Source organism: Manacus vitellinus, unplaced genomic scaffold (genome assembly GCF_001715985.3).
Source record: "Manacus vitellinus isolate BGI_N305 unplaced genomic scaffold, ASM171598v3 scaffold_3_pilon, whole genome shotgun sequence".
Lineage (NCBI taxonomy): Eukaryota > Metazoa > Chordata > Aves > Passeriformes > Pipridae > Manacus > Manacus vitellinus.
This window is the reverse complement of record NW_021940535.1, coordinates 1,081,142-1,097,551: the sequence shown is the minus strand read 5'-3', so window position 1 is coordinate 1,097,551 and position 16,410 is coordinate 1,081,142. Positions and strand designations below refer to the sequence as shown.

Genomic DNA, 16,410 nt, shown 5'->3' with positions numbered 1-16,410 from the left:
ATTCCCATGGTTTATTTAGGGTGAAGCAGTGGAGATAAAAACCTAAAACACTTTGTTTAGGCCTATCTTATAGCTTTTATCCCTGAACTAATCTGTGACATTTTTGCTGTCTGCCTAGCTGAGGAAAGGTCCGCCAGTCCCACCACTGCCTAAGCTCACACCCACGAAGGAGTTGCAACAGGAGAACATCATTAATTTATTTGATGACAATTTTGTCCCAGAAATCAATGTGACAACCCCATCACAGGTAAGCTTCAGTGAATGGTTTACAGGTCCAACCTTGTAATCACCCTAAGTTCTCCAAGGTAGTGCCCTTGGGGCTGATCTTCAGTAGAAGGGAGGACGAGGGTGCAAGTAGAAGACAGAGGCATAATTATCATTTTCTGTATTCTTGAAAGGGTGTTTTACCATATGGTGTTTTATCTTTGAACAAGTCACACATTATCACTCAAAAGGGCTAACACTGCTAGCATACTGAAAAAAATGAGACATCTCCTGAGAGGCTTGACTAAAAATACTGTGAAACAGTTGTGTTTGAGATTTAAATACATCCAGGTGGCATTATAAGCTGAGAGTTTATCTAAAATGCTTTTTTCTAATCCTAAGCATCTCAATGGAACTTTACAGTGATCCTTCTTTATTTCTGTTTCCTTCATCAAAATCATTAAAAATATTCCTTTTTTCTTTTGAGTGTTTTTTTAAAAATGGAACTTGGCTGGTTTTTAGAGGCATAAAAGGCTGCTTCAGCTGGCTTATTCATTCACTTAGTTTTGTTCATTGAAACATTACACAGACGAGAAGTAATCAAAATTAGTTTTATCTCATTATTCCAAAATTTTTAAAAGTTGCATATAACAAACAGAAAAGCCAGAGTTGTGTCAAGTAAGTCTGTAAAATTTGTATTCAACTGTTCAGCTTTTACATAGTTATGGTTAATTGCTGGTTGTTCAATAATGGACCCTTTCTGTTATGGTAATTGCAACTCTGAAATCTGAGCTTGTGTCTGATAGACTGTGGAGAAATATGTAGATCTGAAGCTTATTCAGAATGTTTATGAATTTTTATTTTCATGTGAATCATTGGTTTTGTACAAATTTGTTTGACAACACAGGAGAATGTAGGCACAGCAATGAAAAAGTTATTTTATACAAATTGACTATATGCTGCTTTGTTTTCTTGGGGAGGGGAGAAAGAGGCATTGCTGTCTGTAGGGATCTATTTGGAAGAGAAAAAAGTTATTTATAGTAAAGTCCCCATGCAATTAAAGAATTAAAGGCAACTCCTAGAATGCAGCTGCTGCTAGGCATTCCTTCTGAAGGGAGATGGCAGCTCTGTTGCACCATTGTACCCTGAGTTGACTACTCTGTTCGCATGAGCCTGGACATCAGTGGTAAAGAGTTGGTGTAACCTGTGCTAAATGTGTCTCCCTGCATTAAATACTGTATCCAACTAACATTCATATGTCAGACCGGCTGGGGAAGCAGAAATGGAACTGGTTTTCTTTTCCATTAAGAGATGACACTGGAACAGGGCTTTAAATGAGTGTAAGTCACATTTCCAGAATATTTACATCCTTTCTATAAGAGATTGGCATAAAAATGGAATGGGATGATAAAGGTGGGGCATGCTTCTGAGAACTGAAATCTTTTCCTTGTCTCTCAAGGAAAAATGGATCTCCCTTCAGTGAGTAATTTATGTCCTTCCCTCCTCTGCAGTCAATGACTTGGGAATGACCTAAACTGTTCATTCCCTGGCCACCTTCTTGTGAATCATCTGCATATCTCTCCCCACAAAACCCACCCCCATCACTAAAACATCCTTAGTGTATCTGAGGTCCCTGAGTATGTACAGACATACCCAAATAAAATGATGTATAGATTTTGTATCCTACTGTAAGAGAACCAGTTATTGAAAATATATAGCATGGAATCCACAGGAAACATTGACTGATTCCTCTTGGTGCTTATGGCTTCTCCTATACTCCCAAAGCCCCTGTTGGGCAGTATGGAAGAAGCGCTTAAGCCTGCAGAAGCCCGCTAATGGTGCAGGACTTCCCGAAGGACCACTATTGGTGTCCCAGACACTGCTCATGCAGAGACACAAACCCAACAGGCTGAAGAATAGAGCTTTGCTGCTTTAATCCAGTGTTTCAGAGCAGATTACGAACAGGCAGAAGACTTTTCTTCTCTGGAACATAAATATTCTGTAATTTTTGTTGTTCCTCCTTCTTTACCAAGCAGTACTAATGCATTTGCTGTTGTGCAAGATGCTGAAAGACAGTTCTGCTTGATGCTGTTGAATATTTTTGCACCGATTCAACAAAGAAACTCACATGTCCAGGTTATTCACTGTCAAGAATGGATTTAATTACTGCTAAATAAAAGAAAGAGGTGAGAAGATGAGATATCTGGTTGACTGGATGAAAGAGTCATTTGGAAATGAGTGTTCCTTGTTTTTCTTTCATTTTCTTCACGTTTCTCCCTAGTGTCCAGTTACTAGCTTGGACATTGTAGGCCTCTATATGCCCTCTACAGATACTTAACATGTCTGAGTGTGTCAGACTCCTCTGAAGGGAACTGCTAAGGCTATTTTAAACCTTTTACAGACTGTGTGCAGAGAGGGGGTAGCAGTTCTGGTACTTCCTGCAGGTTTCTTGTGCCTTCTCCATTCCTTGCACATACCTCGCAGGTGTACAACTTTGCTTCTGCCACAGCCACCTCTTTCGAATGTTTCATTTATTCATGCTTTGTCATGCTATGGTGGAATAAATACAGGATGTTTCGCAGACCTCCCTGACACAGCTTTTTCCCTTACTGAGGGATTTCCCAAGGTTCCTGTTTCTCCTACATCTCCATGTAATGTGATATCTTAGGTACTCTATATGTTTATTTGGGCCTTTGTCACTAAAATTAAGAGAAGTGTTCTCTTCATTTTGTTCTGAGGGTTATGGGTGATGATAATTTTTGCAGTCAATACCCTGTCACTACAGATACCTTACCTGTCATCACGCATGGCCTAAGTAAGACCATTCATTGGATTCAGTCCTCAAAAGTAGCAACTTCTTTCTCAGACCTCATTGAAAGATAAATAACATGTCTCCATCCATTTCTGACTATATGTCAGCAAATGCTGTGTTGTTTCATCAGGGTGTATGATCATATGAGCATTAGTGCCCCAAGGGTGTATGTGATGAAGTCTAAATGCACTGGATGGAAGGCATGTCAGAATGAATATAATGAGGGTTACTGGTGGGAATGGTGGGTTTGACTTTTTAAAGTGCTACACTATCACACTGGCTTCAGTTTGTCAGAGCAGTTATCCCTCATCACTTGTGGCCAAAAGCAGAGGCCAAGGGAAGAAGATAAAAAAAGGCAAGCAAAGTTGATACTCTTGACCCGCCCTTCTACTATATTCTCCCAGCCTCTGGTCATTTGCAACTCAGGGGCTTCTTCAACATGATTTTTACGTATGTAGTAAGCCTCAACAGACTATTTTGCCACAAATTTATTCAATCTTTCAGCATGTGTACATTTTTCGCATTCACACTGCCTGAAGACAAGGAGATCCCCAGCTGAACTCTGTGCCACATGAAGCACCACCACCTTTCTTTATTCTGCATCTGTCCCCATCAACTTTGCTGCCATCAGCCTTCCTGCTTTGGAAGAATCAGCGAGCAGCCAAACCCGTGTGCCTCTCGCGCTTGTATAGACCCTGCTCATATCATCCCTAGCACACCTCTTCCAGACTGAAAAGTTCCAGGTTACTCTGTCTTTCCTAACATAGGGGCTGAGGAGCTATTTTGACTATGCTTGTAGGTGACACAGAGAGCTTGGGTGTTTTGTGGCATAATGGAAGCCATTTATTACCTAACTCTGAACATCTATTTACCAATAGTAAAACTAATTTGGAAAGTTTATATTCTTAAGTGTTTTAATAATAGAAAGGCTTTGTTCATTTATTTTACTATCATTGTCATCATCATCATTATTATTATCTCCTAATTTTACTGGTTTACTGCCCTGTTGTTGCAGACTTGCCCTGTTGTACAAGCTTCTCTCACTATTTAATAAAAACTGAACAACTAGCAGTACCAGCCTCCTTACCAAGACCAAGATGCTTACCTAGAATATTTTTAATTAGTGATAATTGCGTCTCAGCTACAGTTTCAAGCTAATTAATATTTTACATCGAAGCACAGGTTTGTTCAGGTTACTTTACAGCAGGAAAGACCTGTATCCCATTGAAACAAAATATATATATTTCTGTTGACCTGAGAGGCCTTGGCTAATTTATTAATTGCTAACAAAAAAAGACTCTACCATGTAATCCAGTTTAGTGAGAACGTATCGTAGAATCATAGAATGGTATGGGTTGGAAGGGATTGGAAGGGACCTTAAAAATCCTCTAGTTTCAACCCACCTGCTGTGGGCAAGGACACCTTTCACTTATCCAGGTTGCTCAGAGCCCCATCCAACCTGGCCTTGAACACTTCCAGGGATGGGTCATCCACACTTCTTTGGGTAACCTGTTCCAGTGCCTCACTGTTCTAAAGAGATATTTCCTAAAGTTTAGAGCTAAGGGCAACATTAAATGTAAGTAAGTGCTCATGTTCAGAATTGAAATTTAATTCAAAGGCATTTATGTCCTTCTGTATTGGCTTTTTATTAATGTTTGTGTTTGGGGGGAGATTCACTTATTAGAATGTATGAACACTGTGTGCCATTTATGTAGTCTTTAGTTTTGGTATCTGTCTCAAAGCACTTTAAAAGGACCTTCACAGTCAAATAGTGTACACTCAGCACTTTTTTGAAAGGATTGTGATTGTTTAGGCTGGAAAGGCAAAGCTGTACTGCAGAGAAATCAAAGGCATCATAAGAGTTAATCTCCTAAAATTAAAAATTATACTAAAGCTCAGGATAATCTTCAGAGCTTCTCCCCTCCTGACATGCACAACAGCTAGTAAGTCTGTGATATAATTATTTTCTTCTTGCGCCTCTTAATATTTTACTGCCCAGGGAAGCTTTTGAAAGATAAGTTTTTCAAGAATTATGTTTCTCTTCTAACAGAACGAAGTACCTGAAGCTAAGAAAGAGGAATCTTTGCTAGATTTGGACTTTGACCCTTTCAAGCCAGAAGTTGTACCAACAGGAGTTAGTCATTCACCCATGTCTCAGGTATCTCTTTGCCTGGAGGCAAAAGCACATGAATGCAACATGCTGTGTTTGGTAGCAAAGATTTGTCTTGTGTATTAACAGTGTATCTGCAGTGTCTGAAAAACTTTATCTTCCTCAGAGGCTCTGTTCAACCATCTATATTTCCCCCTCAGTAACCTTGTACTTGATAATGTACTGGAATGAGAGTAAATTGTCAGGTGGTAAAATGAGATGTCTGCCGATGAGAATGGTTGCTGGTACCTTGGCCTGGACTTTGGCATGCTGTTATTTTCCATCTATAGAATAACTCTTAGTGCAAACATTATAATTCTCCAGTACTTGTTTTTCTGACAACTTCTCTGACCTGACCTTGATTCTTCATGTCTGGAGAGATGCCTCGGGGGACCTAGGTCTCGTGGAGTCAGCACGCAATTGCTTTGCTGTGATGGAGTTTCTGTACCAGGCAGTGGAATGATCTGAATGGTTTTACTATAAATCTATTTAGACCTAACCTCAAGGAAATTGAGGATATGGAATAGGGTGTTTCCTTGTAGAATGTTGTATTATAGAAATTCTGCATTTAGTAGTAATATTTGCCATGGTAGTTTCTTGCAGCAATATAAAAAAAAAAAAAAAAAAAAAAAAAAAAAGAAAAAATGTGAAAATTAATAAAAAAGGCTGATATATTAAGTTGCTGGTATTCAGTGGCTTACCCTACAGGACCTGCTGTTTTAAAGTCCAGAATTCACCCTCACTGCCCAGGGGGCAGATAGTAAAGTGGGGAAGATCTCCTGGCCAGAATCGCTGTATCCCTGTCTTGTACTCAAAGAGACAATATTAATACATCATTAGCAAGACCTATTATCCCTGTGGCTATCACTAATCTGGCTTGTTCTGTGAGATGTGAGAGGACTAATCAGCTGTTCAGGAGTGCAGCATTGGGAAAGGAGTGAGAAGACAAGCAGGTTTAGGGCTGAGATAGTCCTGATTCTCTGCTGATCTCTTCCTCAGTTAATTAATTTCTTATTTGGCATGCAGTGCTAGTTATGTAATGAGGTCTGTAGTGATCTCTCATGGGATATGCACTATCAGAAAAATGATGCATTGTCAGCATTCCAAATGCTATCTGAAATTTCTCACTGAGATTTGCTAGAAGTGTCATTCTAGCAGAAGCTTTGTGCATTTTACTTGGGTTTTTTTTTTTCTCCCTCTAAACAGGGAAGAGAATGGGGAAGGAGAATGAATTTCCTTGGCATTTACCGGTGACAAAAAACCTTTAGGTGTAGCTTTGCTAACTACCCTTTCAGCATGTTTTGTAATAACGCTTATTTGAGCAGTGGGATTGTTAAACAAAAGATATTTAACTTTTGTGACAGAACACATTTGTTCCGACATCATATTGTACAGATTGTAGAAGAGTTTATTGGTTTAGTGAAAAACAGTTATTTTAGATTCAACTGTACCATATAATTCTGTATAGAAAAGTACATTGTAAGTTTTCATCTAGGTACATAAGAAGCATTCACTGAGCCCCTTCAGTCTCTCCTCTTCTTTCACCTTTCCCCCTAACGTATGTATATGAGAAAGGATGGTCTGCATCCACAAGAGCATATGAATGAGTCAGAGCACCATGTCTTTAGAAAGGAAGACAACCCTGTGTCTGGGTCTTGGTCTCACTGGATTTGACAGGGTCAGTGCTGTGGCAACATAGACAGAATGAAACCTGTGGTTGCAGACTTTGGAGAGCCTGAGCTTATAGAGAGATTAAGAAGAGATTAAGTGGTGTGTATATATTTTGTGTGTGTGTAGCTTTTGCCTCAGTCATGGATATTTTCCATTCAGCAAACTGCTGAAGAAGTGATGTGAAGACACGAGTAGTCATCTGTGCATGATGCCTTGGGAGGCCTGGTGTGACTTCTCTATTAATAATTTAATTAATTACCTCCCTCCACTGCTCTGCCAGGGTGATCAAACCACAGTAACTGAGCCCTGGCAAGCCCTTCCTCGATTGCTTTTCTGTTTCTATGGCTGCTTCAGAAGTGACCTTTCTAAACCTGCCTGGCTCTCTTCTCTGTTTTCTAGCTGTGCTCTGTCTCACCTTTCCTCAGTTTGTTCCTTCCCCCTTGTGCTCAAAGTTGAAAGGAAAATGAAAAAATGGAAAATGAGCAATCTCTCTTTTCATGGAAGTTAGTTAGACATTTAGGGTTTGTACCATTTAGCCCTTTAAGAACAGACCTGTCATTTTTCCTTAAAGCTGGAATGCTCAGCTAATACTGTTACAGCAAAGTAAGAACACACACTTTTGAATTGCATCTGCAGAAGCAGCACATACCTGGACTTAAACCAATTTAAAATGAATGTGAAATGGCTCTTGATGTTAATATGCTGTAAATCTGAGTAGTGAATTATTACTGTGTCTTTTGCTCATCAAAGCAGTTGTTCAGAGAACCATTCTGTCCTTATAAAATATGAAGCAGGAGAGAAAAGAAGCTAAATGCATCAATCCTTTCTCTCACACAAATGTTAGATGTTACATTCAACATTTGCAAATGTTTCAGTTTCACATTTTATTTTATGAATATCTTTAGGTTTTGAGGTTTTGTGGGCTTTAACCTATGTGTGAATATAGTAGATACATTTTGAAGCATCTCAGACAGCTTTTGGGGCCAACCAGCAGAACTCCTTCTTATGCGGTGGGATATAAATACTTGGCATGAAGTCTGCTGCTTTTCTTTCATCTGCCTATTTAGCTCTTCTGTTAAAAGTCACTAACATTAATTAACCAACTGGACAAAAAGAAAATATTGGTTAACTTTCTTGTTTTCTTTCCCCAAAAGTATACTGTTTTCCTTTCTGGTGCCAGAGTAGTGAGAAAAAACACCAGTGGATAGTTGGATCATTTTTTTACTGGCTAGAAAACTTGACCTATGTAAGCTTGTTAAAGCTGACACCTTGCAGAGGCTCCTGTACGTGTTGAAAGTCATTCAGTCACCAGCTCGGAATCTGGCCATTACTCATGCACGTGACAATGTGAATTTGCTGGAAAGCAACAACTACTTTGAAATAGGAAATAACACAATGCATTGCATACTGCCCATCATGTATAACCAAAAAGAGTATTATGCAGATACATGCACACACATGTGCACGCATGTGCTAATATGTAATATGTAATATGTATGTATTATAAATATGCATATAAATAAGTATTATCTTCTTAGTTAATGCACAATGTTTGGATATACAGTGTATGAATTATATTTTTCTCACAGCCTCTTTTATCCACTCCTTTTTGCAGACATTGCCATGGGATCTATGGACGGTAAGCCTGACGTATATATTTCCGTGCCTCTGATTTTGTAATAACCTGAAGTCAAATTTGCAATGATTCTACCAAAAGACAAGATAAAGAATTTATGGAGGATGATATTTTCAAGTATATGAAGCCACTGTTGCTTGGCCTACAAAACCTAAGTGATGTCAGTAATCTAGGCTAGTAAAATTCTCAGTCATTATAGCTAAGTGTGTTGCTTTTACTATGCCTGAATTACAGGTATTAGAGTGTAATAATGGATGTTAATCACTTGTTTTAATTACCTGAAGGTGTAGTTCCTCAGGACTTTAATCCAATGGACAACCATTTTCTCAAAATTCAGGAAGGAAGTGAGAATTTTGTTTGTGTGCATACAGTGAACTGGACTTATTCACAGAAAAAACCTGCTACTGTAGGAAATTGTATGAATTCTTCCTTCTTCCTCCTCGTGCCAAATCAGATACAATGATCTGCAGGAAGGAAACAACTCATTTTTGTGAGCTTTCTTTTGACTTTATGTCATGGAGTTAGCTGGGTTGACTTGACATGGAGTCTGGTACTTTCATTTTTGACCTTTTGTAGCTTCAACCAGCACAGAAATCTGTGAATGCTTGTCATATATTAAGATTTGCAGCACTGTTTTGTGAACAAATACCATATGTGATGTATATTAAATGTTCGTCTCTTTCTATCGAGTCAGGTTAAATAAAGCCTGAAAAAAAATCACATATGTAGACTACCCAGAATTTCAAGGCTGCAAATATCTAGATCAGCTAAAATATTGAGAAGTGTTGTGAATGTATTGCTCTAATCTTACATTAGATAGCTTTAACAATGTCTTCTTTTTGCAGTTTTATTTATAATATTTTAATATTGTGTAAGTATTCTAGATTGTAATTATTTTTCATCTTTGCTTTAGTTTAAAAAAAAAAGTAGTGGACTTCACAGCTAAATGTTTGAAATTAGGGATACTCATTGCAAAGTTTCTCTTAATAAGTTGAGTGCATAGTAGTTGTTGAACTTCCTGGGAACATTTGTATCTGTTCAAAGTGGCAATGTAGACAGCAGGTTTGTGACTCAATGCCTTACTCTGTGTGGATGTAAATAATAGATAATGGAGAATCAGAGCTGCATGCTCAGGGTCCTCGCTATTGCCTGAGTGATGCAGTGATGCCTGAGTGTAAATACAAGCCCCACTACTACTTGCATTGCTTCCTTCCTTGTCACTGTCTCACAGAGCAACTTCTCTTTTCAATAGAGATGTAATAGGATTCCTGCGATAAAAATGTCAGTGGCTCACAGAGGAAAGCAAGATGTGACTTTTTTAATAATGTAATGCAGAGGGTTAAAATTCAAGGGCCTGGGATTAGTCTTCTGTGGAGTGGAAGGAAAGAACCTGTTGCTCCTTCCCCACACTGGTAACTCCTGGTTAGGGAACTGCTAATTAATGAACTGCTGCTGTAACAAAGTACATCATGGTCTTCTTTTCTGTATATGTATATATTTATACGTATATCTTTATATTCATGACTTTATATGTATGACTTTATTCTATACAGACAAGCAGTGAATTGGTGCAGCCGGTAAGCAAACCTCCCCCCAAAACTGCAACCACTCTAGAGACATGCTTAATCAGTGTGGTGTAATATATAGTTTTCTGGTTTTGTCTATCAGTGCTGCTCTTTTGCATTATAATCTATTGCCTCCAAATGTTGAAAACCACATAGCTTTTCCTTAAATGGCTTAATTTAGTCACTTCATTCTTTAAATTAAATTTGCTCATGTAAAATATAAATTTTGTGTTTTTTCATCAAGTCCGCCTTTATCTTTTTCATCTTGTGTTTTTTCTTTGCTTTTCTGTCTGCTTAAAGCCTGACTCTTCAAAAAGTCTTTCCCTGTGTAACCTGGTCATGGAGGAAACCCCAAACAGTGGGTCATCAGAAGATATTAACAGATCTCAAACTAATCTAGGTTCACTCAGCTGGGGCCTAGATGTTAGCACACCCAGTGTCAGCCAGGAAATTACTGCAGGCGGTTCTTTGCTTTCCCATGGGGCAGAGCAAACCTCAAGCGAATCCATGGGTACTCTGCCTGCTAGTGTTTGGCCTGCAGTAGGTGAGCAGGAGGATGCTGCACCAGGGTCAGCTTCTGTAAACGAAAACCAGAGGACTTCACTGGAGGACCAGTTGGATGCCAAAAATGTCCTGTGGGAAGATGTGGTGACCAATCAGCCTTTAGAGAACATAACCAGTTTTGAGACACCCATCCTGGGAACTGATAGCTTGTTGGATGAATCCCTCCCGTGTGATGTGCAAAAGGCAGAGGAAGAGCATGAGGAAGACGAGTGGGCAGGTGTCAAGCCAAGTGAAAAGGTAGAGACCGGAGCTAACTACAAGGAGGTAGAAGGTACAGAGGAACTGGAAGAGCAGGGTTGTGAAACCAAAGGAAACAGGGAGGCAGAACTTCATAAGGGTTTAGCAAAATCAGATCTTGAAATTATAGTCAGCACAGAGGTAGAAAATTTACATGCGCTTGAAGATAATGATGGGGATTCTGGGAGAGCTAGTGGTGCTAACCTAGAAAACCCTAGAGAAGAAGAATTCAAACAGGTCAATGTCACTGAGGAGGCAGATGGAGAAATACCATTGTTGAGCACGGGGCTGGAAAGCGGGGACAAAATAGTAGTGTACAACTGTAAAACTATAGAAAGCACTGGCACTGAACCTGAGAGAATCCTTGGTATCTGGGATCAGGACCATGAAAGAACATCTAAGGATGCCTTAGACCAAACTGACAGTGGTGCTGGAGAGAATACATCCATAGAGTGTATAAACATGAGGACATGTGTTGACCTACAGATAACTTACGACACAGGAAAGTACTCTACAGATACTGTGAGCAATCTGTGTCATGCTGAATTATTCAGTGCAGAAGAGTCTGGTAAAGGAACTGAAGACAATAGCATCATCCACCTCCCAAATGGTAGTCCTGGTACTGAAGGTCAAGCTGATGCTGAACATGCCCAAATGTCTTGGGCACTGCAACCCAAGACAGCCGATGCTGCTAGCACAGGCTGTGGTAATCCTTGCCTAGATAATGCAGAAGACCAAGTGACAGGTAGGGCAGCAGCAGCAGTCACTGAAGAGCATCCTAGTGGCAGTGGTGTTCCTGAAGCCTTGGAAACTGATCCCTGGCAGGCAAACTGGGATCCAACAGTTACTAATGATTCCTGGGGTTTTTCTAATCTGTCAGATAGCCAAGCCAATGGACTGGATAATTGGCCCTTTTTCCCCAAGCAGCAAGACTCAGAGGAAGGTAACATGGAAAATATTTGGTTGGGCATTAGTAATAAATGGTCTACACAAGACTTAGGAGGTACTGATAACAGCTGGGGAGAAATAGGTGCAAGCACAGGCAATAAAATTCAGGAGACACCAGTAAAACAAGGTCATCCTGGGGAGCAGGCAGGCATTAACAATCCAGGACTGAGCAAGGAGATAGCTAGACCCTTGGCTCTGTTTCAAATGGGAAATTCCAGAAATGCTAGCACCGAGAGTTCAACTAGTCCTAAAGACAATGAGACCAACAACTCAGATTTATCTGAAGATGAAATTGCTAACCGGAGATATGGATTGTTGTACCAGGAAATTGAGGCTGATAAAGAAGAGGTACCTACCCCAGTGTGTAGCTTAGTCTAGACAAAGAGTTCCTTAGGCCATGCATAACCTTGTCGTTTAAAAACATTCCATTTGTGTGTTTCCCACTGCCCTTCCTAAGCCTGTGCTATTCTTTTTTTGAAAAATTGCCATGCAACTGTTCATAGTGTGGTACCCTTCAGCCATGTAATGAAGCAGGCTGACAAAAATGCATTTCAAAATGGTGAATGAAACTTTGAACTGTGAAGGCACATTGTGTCTTGCAGCTTTTGTGTTTTATCTGTATATCTTTAAATGCACCTAGTCTTTTTTTATTATCGTTTTGTAAAAATGCTTAAGTTACTCTGCTTTTTCTCTTTATTTTTGTTGTTTTCTTTAAACCTGTGATGCCTGTTGTAAAATAGCACGGTTGACAAATTTCTTGCTGCCATACCCTTTTTTTTTTTTTTTTTATGTTTGGCCTACATTTTTATTTTGCAAATAAAAATGTTTTGACTCATGTTCTGATCTAGTAAAGAAATTATAATTTGTTCCGATCTTCGCTTCTACTTAGGCATCCACCACAGCATTTAATGGATTTGCACAGGTAAGAAATAAAAAGGTGTTAAGATAATTTTTTTTCTGTGCTATTAGGAGGGGATTAGAACTGGCTATACAATTTCAGGAAGTCTGTTCTACAGACAAGCTGCATAGCAGTGTCATACTGTCTCAAATCCAGACCTTGTCTGTTCTCGGAAATTCTACTTAGATGTTACTAGAATGATTCTAATACTCTTAGGACTCTTGACCTCACTGAATTTAATAGCAAAAAATCTGACTACCTTTCTGGGATGGATTTTTTTCCTCCTAAAAGGACTGATTTAGTGTTATTATTGCACTCTTTTTTGAATTTTTCTCACAATCCCCAAATCCTGTAAAGAACAGTTTCCCCAGTTTCACATAGTTTCAGTGATTCTGTAGGTATATATATAATGAGGGTTTTTTTTCCTCCATCTTTACTTTCAGTTAGGATATATTTTACTCTCAAAGTTAAATGTAAAGTATTTGTTTGCTGCTGTGCTGATAGTGAGACTGTTACCCATCACTGAGATACAGCACATGAAGACACCATGTTTATGCTTTCAAATTTCAGGGCTGTGTCAAGATCCCAAATTTCAGGTGGATAACCTGGGACCTCAGTGTTTTCCAGCATCCTTTTAGAGACTGGCTCATCCACAGCACACGCTGTACACCATATTTTAAAAGCACCCAAAAAGACTCAGCTTATACAAGGACAGATATGAGTCTTCCAGTGCTTAACAGTCTGCTCCAGGACATTTAGTTTAGTAAAGGATCTGGAAGGAAGGGGAAAACCACAAAGCACAACCTCTAGTAATTAAGGCAAAATGTTGGTCTGGAGGAAATAAATATCTGCTGCCCCCACTGCAGTAGGAAAATAATTTGGCCCAACAATATTTTGCAAATTAATTGGTTCTGAATGAGCGAGGTGTTGGAAAACACCTCCATATTTCTACTTCCTTAATGCAGGTAAAATTTTGTATCTGTAATTACTCTAGTTATTATTCAAATAAAAGCCCAGGAACATAAGAAAGTAGCTTAGAGCTAGTGTAATCTCCAAGCACAGCCATGTGTTGTCTGCAAAAAGTTTCACAACTGGGAATTGCATTGTACCTGAAACAAAGTCCTTGCAAATCACATGTATTTAATGAAGGGTTTTTCACTTCCTCTAGTGAGGTGAAAAACTTCTTGGTTTAGAAGGATTGAATATAATTGAATATATTTGAAAAGAGAATGTCTTTAATATTAATAGTACTTAGATAATCTAAGTATTAAAAATAATTATTAGTTAGGTTGTATTTGTCATCTTATTCTGTGTAAATGTACTTTGATAGACATCTGCAAATATCCTGTCTCAAATACTTTTTGCATTTGTTTTTCATTTCCATATCTAGGATATGTCTGTATTTACAGTGCAATCAAGTGAGAATGTGACAGAGCCTTTGGTAAGTGGTGGCTTTTGGTTACTTTTTAAATGCCTTGTAAGAAAAGGCATTTTTTATTCTTCCTTTGGGCGAAGAGATTTTCTGGTTTTTGTGTGCTTTCCATCCTTTAAATCACAAAAGCTTATACAACTCTTCTACCTGGAAGAGCTGGTGGGTGATATGATTGTAGTTTGTAAATCCATACTCACTGAACCAATCTTTTACAAGGATAGCACAGAGCAAAAGAAAAGAAAACCAGAATATTCTAAGATATATTTACTCTAAAAAGATGTAATTAAACCGTTTGTTCATTTATTGCGTTTAAGAAATTACTAGAATAAATACTATGGTCCAGTGTAGAGCAAGCAGGTGATACTATGTGATGACTGTTTAAATATCTACAATATTGCTGTAGTTTTACCCACTCACCACATATTAATAGTAGGAATGATCTACTTCTAAGGACTGGACAATATTTTTGAAAGTCATCACACCTGGGCAGTTTCTTAGCTCCTCTTACAATCTTTGGTTAGCCTGAAGTAAGGATGTGAATAGCAGCATTGCTAGGTGAGTGCTATAGTTACTTAATAGCAGCAGAGTGATGTTCAATATTATTTAATGTGGCTTTTGTATAATGCCTCTGGTGGTGTTTGTGTTCATGATGGTTACTAAATACGGTGAGAGTATTTTTACTTGTAGCTGAAATGTGGTACCTCGTCTGAAGTCTGCTTGTCAACAAATGACTTGAAGTACATCAATGCAATCTGCTTTATAACATTACCTGTGATTTTAAGCCTGAAAGAATCTTCCAGCATTAAATCTCACGAAACTCATTAGTCACCTTACTTGGGATAAATCTACTTTGTGTTTCTTATTTCAGTCCTATTTCTTCTTTGTGAAATTTTCTAGAGCTGTAATTATACACTGCACAGAGGGATTTTTGCACAGCTTGACACAATATAGTGAATGCTTCTTTATGCTACACCAAATCCTGAAGGTCTTGCATAGGCGAACTTCTCTGTACCTCATTAAAAATTAGTCTGCTTAAGGTATATGTGAGTAAAGAATTGATATGTTATGGGTTTTTTCCTGAAAAATACCAGGAGGAGATTTTAGTATTTTAAAGAATTTCATGAAAGCTATCCCTTCATGTCTCACAGGACACATCACATTCTAGCCAGCTGCCTGTTATCAACTGCGAAGCAATTGCTTTTGAGCTCCATATTATGCTGAGCAATTTGTTCATGGCAAATTAATCTATTGGGGTTATTTTATCTGGTTGAGTCAGTCATCTTTATAAATGGAATATGCTGAGCACTACTTGGAGCTTTCCCTGTGTATGTGCATGTGATGTTTCGCAAGGTGATGTTTCCATTGGACATTGCACTTCTGCTGTGAGCTATTTTGCCACAAAACTGAACTTGTTTCAGGGCTGGTGATATTTGATAGATCCTCTTGCTCAAAAACAAGCTGAGGCCAGAATTTAAAAGGGTGGAAATCCCAATAGTGGGTTGAGATTGAGAGGCGATTGAGAGTTCAAGAGAAAATGCATTTTAATAAAAGACCAGGGATGATTTTCAAAGTGCTAGAATTTAGTCAGTTAGTGTTTGCCCTTGTGCATATAAAAACTGTTTGAGTGTCTGCTAATTGCTTCTTACCTTCACTGGAGGAGGGACTGTATTTTCCAAGAGCAGATGGAACTAGGGAGTAGAAGATAATTTTGAAAACTCATATTTGAAAACCAGAGTTGGTACATATGGGTGCCAGTTTCAACTTCTGGCCTTGCTGTGTTTCTGGAGCATTTTGGAGCAAACTCTGGGTGCCTTCTCCCCCTTCCATGACCTATTACTTTAGCTCAGAAAGCTATGCTTTCTTTACTTGTGAGGGAGGGATGTAAAACTGGCACATTTTACATATAGAACATGGAGGATGAAAATGTCCTTTAGATGTTGTCCTTTGCCAGGGGCAAAGCTCGGTAAGATTGAGCCTGAAGCAGTACTGTGCCAGGCACAGTTCCCTTTCCCCTCCTCCATTCCCACTATCATGTGCTCCTCAACAATTTTTCCACTGTCTGCTTAAAAATCAATAACAAAAGGCCGAGGCTGAAGAAGCGCCACCTGGGGAACTTAAGGTCGAGGAAACCCCTGCCCCTGCTGCTGTTATGGAAAAGGAGGCTGTCCCTGGTGAGCTTGCCGAACCAGCAGAGCAGGCTGTGGTGAGTAATCTCTCCTGATGCCACCTCTCGGCCCTCATCTGAGACACCTTTCATCACGGTGAATGTGCCTGCTGCATTTTAGCCATCCTTT

At 39.1% G+C, this 16,410-nt stretch overlaps 1 protein-coding gene across 1 annotated transcript in view; it reads left to right on the top strand.

Annotated features, from left to right (window-relative positions):
* LOC103755399 (amphiphysin) overlaps positions 1-16,410 on the top strand; it is a 66,654-nt gene that overhangs the window by 32,183 nt on the left and 18,061 nt on the right. Inside the window, exons 10-16 of the mRNA XM_029961876.1 lie at positions 119-247; positions 5,067-5,174; positions 8,452-8,475; positions 10,026-10,049; positions 12,676-12,708; positions 14,075-14,125; positions 16,200-16,319. Coding sequence (XP_029817736.1) covers positions 119-247; positions 5,067-5,174; positions 8,452-8,475; positions 10,026-10,049; positions 12,676-12,708; positions 14,075-14,125; positions 16,200-16,319 — 489 coding nt within the window. The remainder of the gene's footprint in view (positions 1-118; positions 248-5,066; positions 5,175-8,451; positions 8,476-10,025; positions 10,050-12,675; positions 12,709-14,074; positions 14,126-16,199; positions 16,320-16,410) is intronic.